Source organism: Rana temporaria, chromosome 12, assembly GCF_905171775.1.
Source record: "Rana temporaria chromosome 12, aRanTem1.1, whole genome shotgun sequence".
Classification (NCBI taxonomy): Eukaryota; Metazoa; Chordata; class Amphibia; order Anura; family Ranidae; genus Rana; species Rana temporaria.
This window is the reverse complement of record NC_053500.1, coordinates 6626858-6641901: the sequence shown is the minus strand read 5'-3', so window position 1 is coordinate 6641901 and position 15044 is coordinate 6626858. Positions and strand designations below refer to the sequence as shown.

The window sequence follows — 15044 nt, the reverse complement described above, 5'->3', positions numbered from 1 at the left end:
AGTGCCCCATCATTGGTGTCAGTGGGAGGAATAGTGCCCATCATTGGTGTCAGTGGGATGAATAGTGTCCCATCATTGGTATCAGTGGGAAAAATAGTGCCCCATCATTGGTATCAATGGGAGGAATAGTGTCCCATCATTGGTGTCAGTGGGAGCAATAATACCCCATCAATGGGAGGAATAGTGCTCCATCATTGGTATCAGTGGAAGGAATAGTGTCCCATCATTGATGTCAGTGGGAGAATAGTGTCCCATCATTGGTATCAGTGGAAGGAATAGTGTCCCATCATTGGTGTCAGTGGGAGGAATAGTGTCCCATCATTGGTGTCAGTGGGAGGAATAGTGTCCCATCATTGGTGTCAGTGGGAGGAATAGTGTCCCATCATTGGTATCAGTGGGAGGAATAGTGTCCCATCATTGATGTCAGTGGGAGAATAGTGTCCCATCATTGGTATCAGTGGAAGGAATAGTGTCCCATCATTGGTGTCAGTGGGAGGAATAGTGTCCCATCATTGGTGTCAGTGGGAGGAATAGTGTCCCATCATTGGTGTGAGTGGGAGGAATAGTGTCCCATCATTGGTATCAGTGGGAGGAATAGTGCCCCATCATTGGTACCAATGGGAGGAATAGTGTCCCATCATTGGTGTCAGTGGGAGGAACAGTTGTTGACTATCGATTGATCTCTCCGGGTGAGATTGACAGGAAAAAGAAATCGATCATATTATTGAAGCGTGTATGGCCACCTTTTTTTTAAAATATGGGCCATTCCGATCTGTCCGATGCAGTTCAGGAGGCCAGCCAATCGTGATGCAGGAACAGCAGTCTGGACAGATCTGACTGCACTGCGTGTGTCAGGAAATCGCAGGACGAGTGACTTGTCTGCATTTTTTATCGCTCGTTGCCTAACGTTGTTGTTTTTCTTTTCCAACCAGCCAAAGAAAGATGAAGTCCAGGCGGGCGGAGACAAAGTAAGTACGGATTGTTCGGAGATCGGCCCAAAGCTGGCCATACACCCACAGAATTTCGTTTGAGGCTCAAGGACGCCGCACGCCGTGCTCAGCAGCGGTTCAGTGAGTGCTGGTTCGCCGCTTCAGGTCCGATTTCGGGCTGAAATCGGACTTGGAACGCACCAAAAAGGCCACTGCTTTTTCCGGCACACCGCACATGGCACCATAGAGAGCCATTCACATTCTCCTGCCATGCGAATGGAATGCGGTGAAACGCGCATTCAATTCGCATAAGTGTGAACCCGGCCTTAATGTTCGTACGGAAATTTTGAAAGATACGAGCATTCCGTCTCACCATCAATTTAGGTAATCGATTTTCATTTGAAAGACCTTAAAAGTACAACCAAATGGGCTTCGGCTCCCCTAAAAAAAATGCTCTATCCTGATCCTTGGGCTAATGATCAAAAAGGATCATTGATTGGACCCCACCGATCATTCGAAAATCGAAACAAACGTTCCTGGAACAAACCAAATTCTACCAGTGTATGGCCGGCCTAACTGTATCCATCTAAGTCTGTTAACTTGTATGTAATCCCAAATACTAAAGTTGAGTAGAGAGCATGGGCGTCCGCTCCATAGGGAAAGGGGAGGCAATTGACCCCCCCTGGAAAATCGAGAAGGTGTTGAATAGTCTCGCGGCAGCTTCCCCCTCCAGTGTGAAGCCGCCTCCCCTTCCAGTGTGAAGCCGCCTCCCCCTCCAGTATTTATGTGTACACAGGGGGAAGGAACCCTCTGCCTGTGGTGCGCTGATGACTCATGTGAGGTACTGAATGGGATGGGGGTCCATCTGTGCTTAAGGGGGGGTTTGTGCTGAATGGGGGGGTCCATCTGTGCTTAATTGGGAAGGTATGTGCTGAACGGGGGTCTGTACTGAAGGGGGTATGTGCTGAAAGGCGGGTCTGTGCTTAAAGGGGGTCCATCTGTGCTGAAGGGGGGTCCGTGCTAAATGGAGGCGTCTGTGCGGAATGGAGGGGGGGTCTGTGTGGAATGGAGGGGGGTCTGTGCTGAAGGTGGGTCCATCTGTGCTGAATGGAGGGGTCTGTGCGGAATGGAGGGGGGGTCTGTGCTAAAGAGGGGTCCATCTGTGCTGAATGGAGGGGTCTGTGCGGAATGGAGGGGGGTCTGTGCTAAAGGGGGGTCCATCTGTGCTGAATGGAGGGGTCTGTGCAGAATGGGAAGGTCTGTGCTGAAGGGGAGGTCCATCTGTGCTGAATGGAGGGGTCTGTGCGGAATGGAGGGGGGGTATGTGCTAAAGGGGGTCCATCTGTGCTGAATGGAGGGTCTGTGATGAAGGGGGGGTCCATCTGTGCTGAATGGAGGGGTCTGTGCCCCCCCCCTGAAAAAAATTCAGCGGACGCCTATGGTAGAGAGTTACCTTTAATCTGGATACACACTATACAATTTTCTGCAGATTTACCAAAACCATATAAATATGGAGGTCAAACCTACACACGACCGGTTTTCTCGGCAGAATTCAGCAAGAAACTCGATGGGAGACGTATTTTGCCGAGAAAACCGGTCGTGTGTACACTTTTCGCAGAGAAACCCGTCGAGCCAAAAAGAGAGCATGTTCTCTATTTCCTCGTTAGGCAATGGGAAAATTTGGCTCGACGAGTTTTCTGACAGCCGAACAAGGAACTCGACGGGGAAAATGATGTGTTTTGCCCGTCGTGTTTCTCGGACGTGTGTACGGGGCCTAAGAGTTTTAATTTCTATGCAATCAGGCCGGTCCTTACACTACATGGTTTTGGTAAATCTAAAAAAAAAAAAAAAGTTGTATGGTGTGTATGGGGTCTTATGCTTTGTGAATGTTGTGAAAGCTTTTATTTTATGTTTTTTTATATACAGTGGAACCTCGGAGTGCGAGTAACGTGGTTAACGAGCGTTTCGCAATACGAGCATTTATTTTTTGAAAATCCTGACTCGGTTTGCGAGTGTAGCAGGATTCAAGCCACAGCCGTGTGCAGTACCGCATTTGGCCAGAGGTCGGGGGGCGCCGGAGCCTAGTGACTCGGAAATACTCTGTTCCTGAGCCTTTCCAAGGTTTTTTTCCGAGTTCAGCCTTTCCAAGTATTTCCGAGGCTCTCCAGCGCCCCCCCCCCCGCCACCTCTGGCCACATGCGGTATTGCATGCCATAGAAGTCCATGCGGAACAAATTATTTTAGTTTACATTGACTTCTATGGGAAAACCCGCTTTGATATGCGAGTGCTTTGGATTACGAGCATTCTCCTGGAATGAATGATGGTCGTAATCCAAGGTTACATTGTATCAGTAGGAAAACTAGTGCCCCATCATTGGTATCAATGGCCTGCACAGAGTCCTGACCTCAACCCCATAGAACACCTTTGGGATGAATTAGAGCGGAGACTGCGAGCCAGGTCTTCCTGTCCAACATCAGTGCCTGACCACACAAATGCGCTTCTGGAAGAATGGTCAAACATTCCCATAGACACCCTCCTAAACCTTGTGGACGGCCTTCCCAGAAGAGTTGAAGCTGTTATAGCTGCAAAGGGCGGGGCCAACTCAATATTGAACCCTACGGACTAAGACTGGGGAGGCCATTAAAGTTTATGTGCGTGTAAAGGCCGGCGTCCCAATACTTTTGATAATATAGTGTATCTAAATGCCTCTGACTGAATTGACATTACTGCAGTGCTCCAGCCAACCATGGCTTAATTCATTTTTGGACTAGTCATGAACCAAATACGATCGTAATTTGGGAAGACAGAAAGTAAGACCAACAGCTCCTGGAAGGTGTTGTGATGTTCTCATGAGATCGCCTCTCTTCTTTCCACAACTCAGCTCTTCAATGTGTAGAACGTTCTCTTCTCCATCACGGAAGACAAGTGCCGATTTCAATGAACACGCCCAAAGATGTCTATATGCGGTGAATCGCCGCGTTGTGATAAGATCATCCCCTAAAAAATACGCAAATGTCTTTCCACCCAACTGGAGACGCCAACTTCAAGTAGGCAAATTGCTCTTCAACCCGTCCACTGATTCCAACGGCTACATGGGAACTGATCCAGCCGGTCGTGACAGCAGTGCTGTGCTGCTGTTCATGGATTGCTGGGCCTTTTATGGTTTTGTTCATTTTACTTTTTTTTGTATTGTGTAAAGTCTGCCTAAGTCTCAAATAAAAGAACGAACTCTTTATCTTTAGAGCTGGAAGTTTGGCTCTGAGGGTAAGAGCACTTGACTTGGTCTACTGGAGACCTGAGTTCAAATCCCAGGTGGAGGACCTTGATGTCTCAATCTCTGGATATGGTCTTCAGACCTGCCCATTAGGGGGTGAGAAACAGTTCAAAAGTGTGGGGGTTGTGTAAAAAAAAAAAGATATTTATTGGTTTAAACTTCACCAAACAGAGAGACATGATTCTCAGGTGGAGGAGGTTGATTTTAAGCATGACCCCAGAGTTTTCTGGTAGGGAATTTACAATTTTTCCATAGTTCTCATGGTCTTCGGTGACCTTGTATCTTTGCCCTCTGGTTCCAATACACTGGGTCTTCAAGTGCTCTTCTGATTTTGTCCTCTATGTCTTTAACTCTTCTCAGGGTTTCAACATCTGGGTCTTCACTGCTGGCATGGTTTTGTTGTTTGAGAGTGCTCTTATGGTTTCATCCTCTGGGTCTTCAACACTCTCATGGTTTTGCCCCCCTGGGTCTTCAGTGTTCTTGCCCTCTGGGTCTTGGTTTTGTCCTTTGAGTCTTCAGCGTTCTCGTGGTTTTGCCCTCTGTGTCTTCAACACTCTCATAGTTTTGCCCTCCGGGTCTTCAACTCTCTTGTAGTTTTGCCCTCTGAGTCTTTAACGCTGTTGTAGTTTTGCCCTCTGCGTCTTCAACACTCTTGTGATTTTGTCCTCTGGGTCTTCAGCGGACTCATGGTTTCACCTTCTGGGTCTTCAGCGGACTCATGGTTTCACCTTCTGGGTCTTCAGCGCTCTCATGGTTTCGCCCTCTGTGTCTTCAGCGCTCTCATGGTTTTGCCCTCTGGGTCTTCAACACTCTTGTGATTTTGTCCTCTGGGTCTTTAGCGTTCTCAAGGTTTTGTCTTCTGGGTCTTCAGCGCACTCATGGTTTCACCCTCTGGGTCTTCAGTGCTCTCATTGTTTTGCCCTCTGGGTCTTTGGCGCTCTCATGGTTTCGCCCTCAGGTTCTTCAGCGCTCTCATGGTTTTGTCCTTAGCACTCTCATGGTTTGCTCTTGTAGCCTACTGTGCCTTTATGAATTTGAACTCAGGCCCCCATGGTGTGCATGTCGGTGACACCATCCTTTGAGCCACTTGCCTTTGGCTGAGGAAGGGTGTGTAAGTTCTCCTATTTCAAGGGGAAAGAGCCATAAAGTTGTAAAAAGCTGGACTTGGGATTCAAACTTGCATCTCTACAGACTGCAATGAAAGGCTGTTTGCTTAGCACATGAGCTAGCTGGTCGTGTAAGATTGTAGCTGGTAAACAAAGATGTTGTTAGCGAAATTTAATCAGGGACACTCACAAATTCAAAAGGTATGGCGAGTTTCAAACCTTTGAGCTCAACTTTCTGCGATTAGGCTGGCTGGTTGCTAGTCTCCCAAGCCAGCCAGCTAGCCCTTTGAGATCTCCAGGCTGCAAATCAAAGTCAAGGAAAGTGAAAGATAATCACAGACACACAAATTCAAAATTCAGCAGGACTTGAACCAGTGAAAGAACACTTTCAGGAGTAACTGGCTAACTGTTAAGCCGCTGAGCTAACAGGAACTTAGAGCTAGATGCTAGTAAACCAAGACTTAGTCAGCAAAATGTGATCAGGACGCCCAAAATGTCAAAAAGGTTCACCTCAGATTCAAACCGACAACTCTTTTGGGAGTGAAGATAGGTGGCTCTTAAGGCCCTAAGCCATGGTCACTGTAGGAATAACTCAAGACTTAGTAAGTAAAACATGATTAGGGAACTGCTTAAATAAATCAAGATTTGAACCGGCAACATCGTAATCCTTGAGATGAAGGTGACTGCCTGTTAATCCACTGAGCCAACCAGACATCTGATGCCTTCCGCAGTAAATCAAGGCTTAGTAAGCAAAACATGACCGAGGCACCCACAGATACAAAAGAGCAACCAGAGATTTGAACTTGCGACTCTAAGACCTAAGAACTCAGGCATCTCTAAAAGATATACTATTGCTACTACCAATAGTAAATCAAGACTTAGTAAGTGAAACATAATCTGAAACACTGACAAATTCTAAAAGAAATGAACAGTTTCAAACTTATAACTCTAAGATCATCGGAACGAAATCTAGGAGATTCTGAACCACTAAGGGAAAAATCCAAGATTTGAACCTGCAACTTGAAAAACCTCTTAGAGTGCTGATTATCTGTTGAGTCCCTCACCCAACCAGAACGTTTCATCCCAACGCTGTAAATCAAGACTTAGTAAGAGAAACATGATTAGGACACTCACAAATTCAAAAAGAAACAAACGGTTTCAAACGTATAACTCTATCATCGTAACGAAATCTAGGAGACTGAACCACTAAGCTAACCAGAGTGTTGAGCTTGCAGATCAGTAAATCAAGGTTTAGTAAGTAAAAAGAGTGATCAGGGAAAAATCTAAGATTTGAACCTGCAACTCAAAGGACCTCTTATAGAGATGATTATCTGTTAGGTCTCTTACCCAACCAGAAGTTTGCAAATCAGGATTGTCACTTAAGACTTAGTAAGAGAAACATGATTAGGACATTTAAAAATTCATGAAGAAAAGCTGAGATTTGAACCTATAACTCTAGGGTTAGCTGCAATGAAGAAGGGTGGATGCTAAACCTCTAAGCTATCCAGCTTCTCGGTTGAAGCAGTAGTACTAAATCAAGACCTAAAAAGTTAAACATAATCATTAACGCCAACAAATTACAAAAGAAAACCTGGGATCAGAAACTATAATTCTAAGATCATTGGGATGTAGATAGGTACATGTACAGGAATTGAACCTGTGAAAGAACACATTCAGGAATAACTATCTAACCATTAAACCCCAGAGCCAATCGGAAAAATTAGAGCTGTGCGCTAGTAAATCAAGACTTAGTAAGCAAAATGTGATCAGGACACCCAAAATTTCAAAAAGGTTCACCTGAGATTCAAACCTACAACTCTTTTAGTTCGGGAGCGAAGCTAAGTGGCTGCTAATGCCCTAAGTCATGTGCAACCATGGCTACTGATGGAATAAATCAAGACTTGGTAAGCAAAATGTGATCAGGACACCCAAAATTTCAAAAACGTCCACCTGAGATTCAAACCTACAACACCTTTAGTTCGGGAGTGAAGATAGGTGGCTGTTAAGGCCCTAAGCCATGTGAGCAGGAATACTGAATTACGACCAAAAAAGTGAAACATAATCATGAACACCATCAAATTACAAGGTTTAGTAAGTACAAAAGTGATCGGGGAAAAATCTAAGATTTGAACCTGCAACTCTAAGAACCTTTCAGAGAGTTGATTATCTGTTAAGTCCCTCACCCAACCAGAACTTTGTATGCCAATGTTGTAATTTAAGACTTAGTAAGAGAAACGTGATTAAGACGCTCACAAATTCAAAAAAGAGGAACTGAGATTTGAACCTATAACTCAAGGATTGCTGCAAGGAAGATGGGCGGATGCTAAACCCCTAAGCTACCCAGCTTCTGGAGAGCAGTAATACTGAATCAAGAGCTAGAAAGTGAAACATAATCTTTGACACCATCAAATTACAAGGTTTAGTAGGTACAAAAGTGATCAGGGAAAAAAATCTAAAGATTTGAACCTGCAACTCTAAGAATCTCTTAGAGAGTTGATTATCTGTTAAGTCCCTCACCCAACCAGAACTTTGGAACCCAACACCGTAAATCAAGACTTAGTAAGAGAAACATGATTAGGACACTCACAAATTTCAAAAAGAGGAGCTGAGATTTAAACCTATAACTCCAGGATTAGCTGCAGTAAAGAAGGGTGGATGCTAAACCCCTAAGCTATGCAGCTTCTTTGGAGCTGTAGTAATAAGTCAAGACCTAAAAAGTTAAACATAATCATTAACGCCAACAAATTACAAAAGCAATACTGAGATCGGAATCTAGAACTCTAAGATCATTGTGACGTAGATAGGTACATGTACAGGACTTGAACCTGCGAAAGAACACTTTCAGGAGTAACTGGCTAAACCGTTAAACCCCTGAGCTAACCGGAACTTAGAGCAGTGTGCTAGTAAATCAAGACTTAGTAAGCAAAATGTGATCAGGACACCCAAAATTTCAAAAACGTCCACCTGAGATTCAAACCTACAACTCTTTTAGTTCGGGAGTGAAGATAGGTGGCTGTTATGGCCCTAAGCCATGTGAGCAAGAGTACTGAAGTAAGACAAAAAAAGTGAAACATAATCATGAACACCAACAAATTACAAGGTTTAGTAAGTACAAAAGTGATCGGGGAAAAATCTAAGATTTGAACCTGCAACTCTAAGAACCTTTCAGAGAGTTGATTATCTGTTAAGTCCCTCACCCAACCAGAATTTTGTATGCCAATGTTGTAATTTAAGACTTAGTAAGAGAAACGTGATTAAGACACTCACAAATTCAAAAAAGAGGAGCTGAGATTTGAACCTATAACTCTAGGATTAGCTGCAGTGAAGAAGGGTGGATGCTAAACCCCTAAGCTACCCAGCTTCTGGAGAGCAACAGTACTTAATCAAGAGCTAGAAAGTGAAACATAATCATTGACACCATCAAATGACAAGGTTTAGTAGGTACAAAAGTGATCAGGGAAAAAAATATAAAGATTTGAACCTGCAACTCTAAGAACCTCTTAGAGAGTTGATTAGCTGTTAAGTCCCTCACCCAACCAGAACTTTGGAACCCAACACTGTAAATCAAGACTTAGTAAGAGAAACATGATTAGGACACTCACAAATTTCAAAAAGAGGAGCTGAGATTTGAACCTATAACTCCAGGATTAGCTGCAGTAAAGAAGGGTGGATGCTAAACCCCTAAGCTATGCAGCTTCTTTGGAGCTGTAGTAATAAATCAAGACCTAAAAAGTTAAACATAATCATTAACGCCAACAAATTACAAAAGAAAACCTGAGATCGGAATCTATAACTCTAAGATCATTGGGACGTAGAAAGGTACATGTACAGGACTTGAACCTGCGAAAGAACACTTCCAGGAGTAACTTGGCTAACTGTTAAACCCCTGAGCTAACCAGAAGTTAGAGTCATGTGCTAGTAAATCAAGACTTAGTAAGCAAAATGTGATCAGGACACCCAAAATTTCAAAAAGGTTCACCTGAGATTCAAACCTACAACTCTTTTAGTTCGGGAGTGAAGCTAAGGGGCTGCTAATGCCCTAAGCCATGTGCAACCATGGCTACTGATGGAATAATTCAAGACTTAGTAAGTGAAACATGATCAGGAAACTGCTTAAATAAATGCAAAAAATAAATAAATCAAGATTTGAAACTGCAACACCGTAATACTTGAGATGAAGGTGACTGCCTGTTAACCCACTGAGCCAACCAGACATCTGATGGCTTCAGCAGTAAATCTAGACTTAGAAAGCAAAACACGATCAGGGCACCCACAAATGCAAAAGAGCAACCAGCGATTTGAACTTGCGACTCTAAGACCCAAGAACCCAGGCATCTCTAAAAGACATCTGTTGTTACTACTAAGCCCTTGAGCAAGCCAGAGCTTGGAGCTTACCAATAGTAATCAAGACTTAGTAAGTGAAACATAATCTGAAACACTGACAAATTCTAACAGAAATTAACAGTTTCAAACTTATAACTCTAAGATCATCGGAACGAAATCTAGGAGATTCTGATCCACTAAGCTAACCAAAGCATTGAGCTTGCGGACCAGTAAATCAAGGTTTAGTAAGTACAAAAGTGATCAGGAAAAAAATCTAAGATATGAACCTGCAACTAAGATCCTCTTATAGAGTTGATTATCTATTAAGTCCCTTACCCAACCAGAACTTTGAATCCCTGAATCAAGACTTAGTAAGAGAAACATGATTGGGACTCACAAATTTCAAAATTAGGCGCTGAGATTTGAACCTATAACTCTAAGATTAGCTACAGTGAAGAAGGGTGGACACTAAACCCCTCAGCTACCCAGCTTCTTGAGAACATTAGCCCTAAAACCCAAAAAGTTAAACATAATCATTAATGCCAACAAATTATAAAAGAAAACCTGAGATCAGAAATTATAATTGTAAGATCATTGGGATATAGATAGGTACATGTACAGGACTTGAACCTGTAAAAGAGCACTTTCAAAGAGTAAATGACTAACCGTTAAACCCCTGAGCCAATCGGAACTTACAGCTGCATCAAGACGTAAGCAAAATGTGATCAGGACCCAAAATTTCCAAAAGGTCCACCTGAGATTCAAACCTACAACTCTTCGAATTTGGGAGTGAAGAAAGGTGGCTGGTAAGGCTCTAAGCCATGTGAGCAGGAGTACCAAAGCACAACCCAAAAAGTGAAACATAATCATTAACAACATCAAATTACAAGGTTTAGTAAGTACAAAAGTGATCAGGGAAAAAATCTAAGATAGGAACCTGCAACTCTAAGAACCTCTTAGATATTGATTATCTGTTAAGTCCCTCACCCAACCAGAACTTGGAAACACAACGCTGTAAATCAAGACTTAGTAAGAGAAACATGATTAGGACACTCACAAATTCAAAAAGATGAGCTGAGACTTGAACCTATAACTCTAGGATTAGCTGCAGTGAAGAAGGGTGGATGCTAAACCCCTAAGCCATCCAGCTTCTTGGAAGCAGCAGCACTAAATCAAGACCTAAAACATGAAACATAATCATTAACACCATCAAATTACAAGGTTTAGTAAGTACAAAAGTGATCAGGGAAAAAAAAATCTAAGATTTGAACCTGCAACTCCAAGAACCTCTTAGAGAGTTGATTATCTGTTAAGACCCTTACCCAACCAGAACTTTGCAACTCAACACCGTAACTCAAGACTTAGTAAGAGAAACATGATTAGGACATTTACAAATTCAAAAAGAAAATAACAGTTTCAAACTTGTAACGCTAAGATCATTGGAACAAAATCTAGAAGATTCTGAACCACTAAGCTAACCAGAGGGGTGAGCTTGAAGACCAGTAAATCAAGGTTTAGTAGGTAAAAAAAGTGATCAGGGAAAAAATTTAAGACTTGAACCTGCAACTCCAAGAACCTTTTAAAAAAGCTGATTATGTGTTAAGTCCCTTACCCAACCAGAAGTTTGCAACCCAACATCGTCACTCAAGACTTAGTAAGAGAAACATGATTAGGACACTCACAAATTTCGAAAAGAGCAGCTGAGATTTGAACTTATAACTCTAGGATTAGCTGAAATGTAGAAGGGGGGACACTAAACCTCTAAGCTACCCAGCACCTTGGGAGCAGTAGTACTAAATCAAGACCTAAAAAGTGAAACATAATAATTAAAGCCATCAAATTACAAGGTTTAGTAAGCACAAAAGTGACATGCACAAAGTAATAAAGAAATAAAAAAATCAAGATCGGAACATAGAAGTTAGACATCTCTAGTAGATAGCTAACTCTACTTCTAAGCCCTTGAGGCAGCCAGAACTTTGAGCTTGCTGATAGTAAAGTGAAACTTAATAAGTGAAACATTATCTGAAAAACCAACAAAGTCAAAAAGAAGATCATAGCTTCAAACCTATAACTCTAAGATTATTGAGATGGACTTTAGTAGATGCTAAACCACTAAGCTAAATAGCCTCAAGCTTTCAAACCAGTAAATCAAGACTTAGTGTGAAACGTGATCAGGGAAAAAGTGAAGATTTGAACCTGTAACTCTAAAAACATTTTAGAGAGCTGATCATCTGCTAAGCCCCTTAGCTAATCAGAACTTTTTGTCTCAAGCACCTAAATCAAGACTTAGTCTTACTAGTAGTAGTAAGACACTCACAAATTCAAGAAGAAGGGCAGAGCTTCGAACCTATAACTCTAGGATTGGCGCACTGAAGTTGGGTAGATGCTAAACCCCTAAGCTATCCAGCTCCTTGGGAGGTGCAGCATTAAATCAAGACTTAGTAGTCTAAGATTTAGTCTTACTAGTAGTAGTAAGACACTCACAAATTCAAGAAGAAGGGCAGAGCTTTGAACCTTTAACTCTAGGATTGGTGTATCAAAGAGGGGTAGATGCCAAACCCCTAAGCCATCCAGCTCCTTAGGAGGGATGGCATTAAATCAAGACTTAGTAGTCTAAGATTTAGTCTTACTAGTAGTAGTAAATCACGCACAAAATTCAAGAAGAAGGGCAGAGCTTTGAACCTATAACTCTAGGATCAGTACACTGAATTTAGGAGGATGCTAGACCACTAAGCTATCCTGCACCTTGGCAGGTGTTGTTTCAAATGATGTCTAAGATTTAGTCTTACTAGTAGTAGTAAGACACTCACAAATTCAAGAAGAACAGCAGATCTTTGAACCTATAACTCTAGGATAGGTGCCCTGAAGTTGGGTGGATGCCAAACACCTAAGCTATCCTGCTCCTTGCGAGGTGTAGCATTAAATCAGGACTTAGTAGTCTAAGATTTAGTCTTACTAGTAGTAGTAAGACACACATAAATTTAAGAAGAATGGCAGAGCTTTGAACCTATAACTCTAGGATTGGTGCGTAGAAATTCAGTGGATGCTAAACCCCTAAGCCAAACAGCCTCAAGCTTACAAGCCAGTATATCAAAACTAGTGTGTGAAACGTGATCAGGGAAAAAGTCAAGATTTGAACCAGCAACTCTAAAAACATTTTAGAGAGTTGATCATCTGCTAAGCCCCTTAGCTAACCAGAACTTTGTGTCTCAGGCACGTAAATCAAGACTTAGTCTTACTAGTAGTAGTATGACACTCCGAAATTCAAGAAGAAGGGCAGATATTTGAACCTATAACTGTAGGATTGGTGCACTGAAGATGGGTGGATGCTAAACCCCTAAGCTATACTGCTCCTTGAGTGGTGTAGACTTAGTAGTCTAAGATTTAGTCTTACTAGAAGTAGTAAGACACTCACAAATTCAAGAAGAAGGGCAGCGCTTTGAACCTATGACTCTAGGATTGGTGTATCGAAGAATTGTGGAAGCCAACCACCTAAGCTATCCAGCTCCTTGGGAGGTATTGCATTAAATCAACACTTGGTTGTCTAAGACGTAGTCTTACTAGTAGTAGTAAAACACTCACAAATTGGAGAAGAAGAGCTGAGCTTTGAACCTATAACACTATGATTGCTGCACTGAAGCTATCTAGCTCCTTGGTAGGTACAGCATTAAATCAAGACTTAGTAGTTGAAGACTTAGTCTTAGTAGTAAGACACTCACAAATTCAAGCAGAAGGGCAGAGCTTTGAACCTATAACTCTAGGATTGGAGTGTCGAAGAGAGGTGGATGCCAAATACCTAAGCTATCCAGCTTCATGGGAGGTATAGTATTAAATCAAGACTTAGTTGTCTAAGACTTAGTCTTACTAGTAGAAGTAAAACACTAAAAAATTCAAGACAAAGGGCAGAGCATTGAATCTATAACTCTAGGATTGGTGTATTGAAGATGGGTGGATGCTAAACCCCTAAGCTATCCAGCTCCTTGGGAGGTGTAGTATTTAATCAAGACTTAGTGTGAAACGTGATCAGAGAAAAAGTCAAGATTTGAACCTGCGGTTCTAAAAACATTTTTAGATCATCTGCTAAGCCCCTTAGCTAACCCGAACTTTGTGTCTCAGGCACGTAAATCAAGACTTAGACTTACTAGTAGTAGTAGTAAGACACACACAAATTCAAGAAGAAGGGCATATATTTGAACCTACAACTGTAGGATTGGTGCACTGGGTGGATGCTAAACCTCTAAGCTATACAGCTCCTTGAGAGGTGTAGCATTAAATAAAGACTTAGTAGTCTAAGATTTAGTCTTACTAGAAGTAGTAAGACACAAATTCAAGAAGAAGGGCAGAGCTTTGAACCTATACCTCTAGGATTGGTGTATGAAAGATGGGTGTATACCAAACCACTAAGCTATTCAACTCCTTGGGTGGCATAGCTTTAAATCAAGACTTAGTTGTCTAAAACTTAGTCTTACTAGTAGTAGTAAAGCACTAAAAAATTCAAGAAGAGTTGAGCTTTGAACCTATAACTCTAAGATCGGTGCATAGAAGTTGGGTGGATGCTAACCCCCTAAGCTATCCTGCTCCTTGAAAGGTGTAGCATTAAATCAAGACTTAGTAGTCTAAAATGTAGTATTACTAGTAAGACACTCACAAACTCAAGAAGATGGGCAGAGCTTTGAACCTATAACTCTAGGATTGGTGCATCGAACATGGGTGGATGCCAAACCCCTAAGCTATCCAGGTCCTTGGTTGGTATAGCATTAAATCAAGACTTAGTCTTACTAGTAGTAGTAAGACACTCACAAATTCAAGAAGAAGAGCTGAGCTTTGAACCTAGGACTCTAGGGCTGCTGCAATGACTAACTTTTACCACAATTTTGGACTGCAAAATTGCATGACAAGTCATTCTCCCATGATTCTCAATGTCTACCACTCATATTAGTACGACTTACGTCAAAGTAGCTCGCTCGTCCCCACCCCCTTTCCTGACCTGCCGGTCTGTGTGCTCGGATAAGGGTCTGGTATGGATATTGGGAGGACCCCCATGCTGTTTTTTCGGAGTGCGGGGGGGGGTGTTTCCCTTAAAATCCATACCAGACCGAAGGGCCCGGTATGCTCATTAAGGGGGAACCCATGCGGTTATTTAAAAAAGAAAGATCGTCGTGGAGTTCCCCCCAATTATTGGGGGATCAAAGTCGCGTCCCTGGTCATTGAAGTCATACTTCAAGTCGTAGGGTAAAGTCAGATGGCCACTAGATGGCGTTGACTTGTCATATGCAATAAGTATGCTCTTCACCTCCATCTAGTGGCCATAACGGGGTATTTCCACATTCAAACTGGAGAGAATATAGCTGGAGAACATTCTATTTTGCCCCATTTGCACAGAACAAATTTAGGTACAACTTTGAGAGATG

General features: G+C 42.4%; 1 protein-coding gene across 9 annotated transcripts in view; it reads left to right on the top strand.

Moving 5' to 3' along the window:
- BCAS1 (brain enriched myelin associated protein 1) overlaps positions 1-15044 on the top strand; it is a 111540-nt gene that overhangs the window by 67075 nt on the left and 29421 nt on the right. For all 9 annotated transcript variants that reach the window (XM_040331511.1, XM_040331509.1, XM_040331507.1 and 6 more), the window contains one exon: positions 933-968. In XM_040331511.1, coding sequence (XP_040187445.1) covers positions 933-968 — 36 coding nt within the window. The remainder of the gene's footprint in view (positions 1-932; positions 969-15044) is intronic.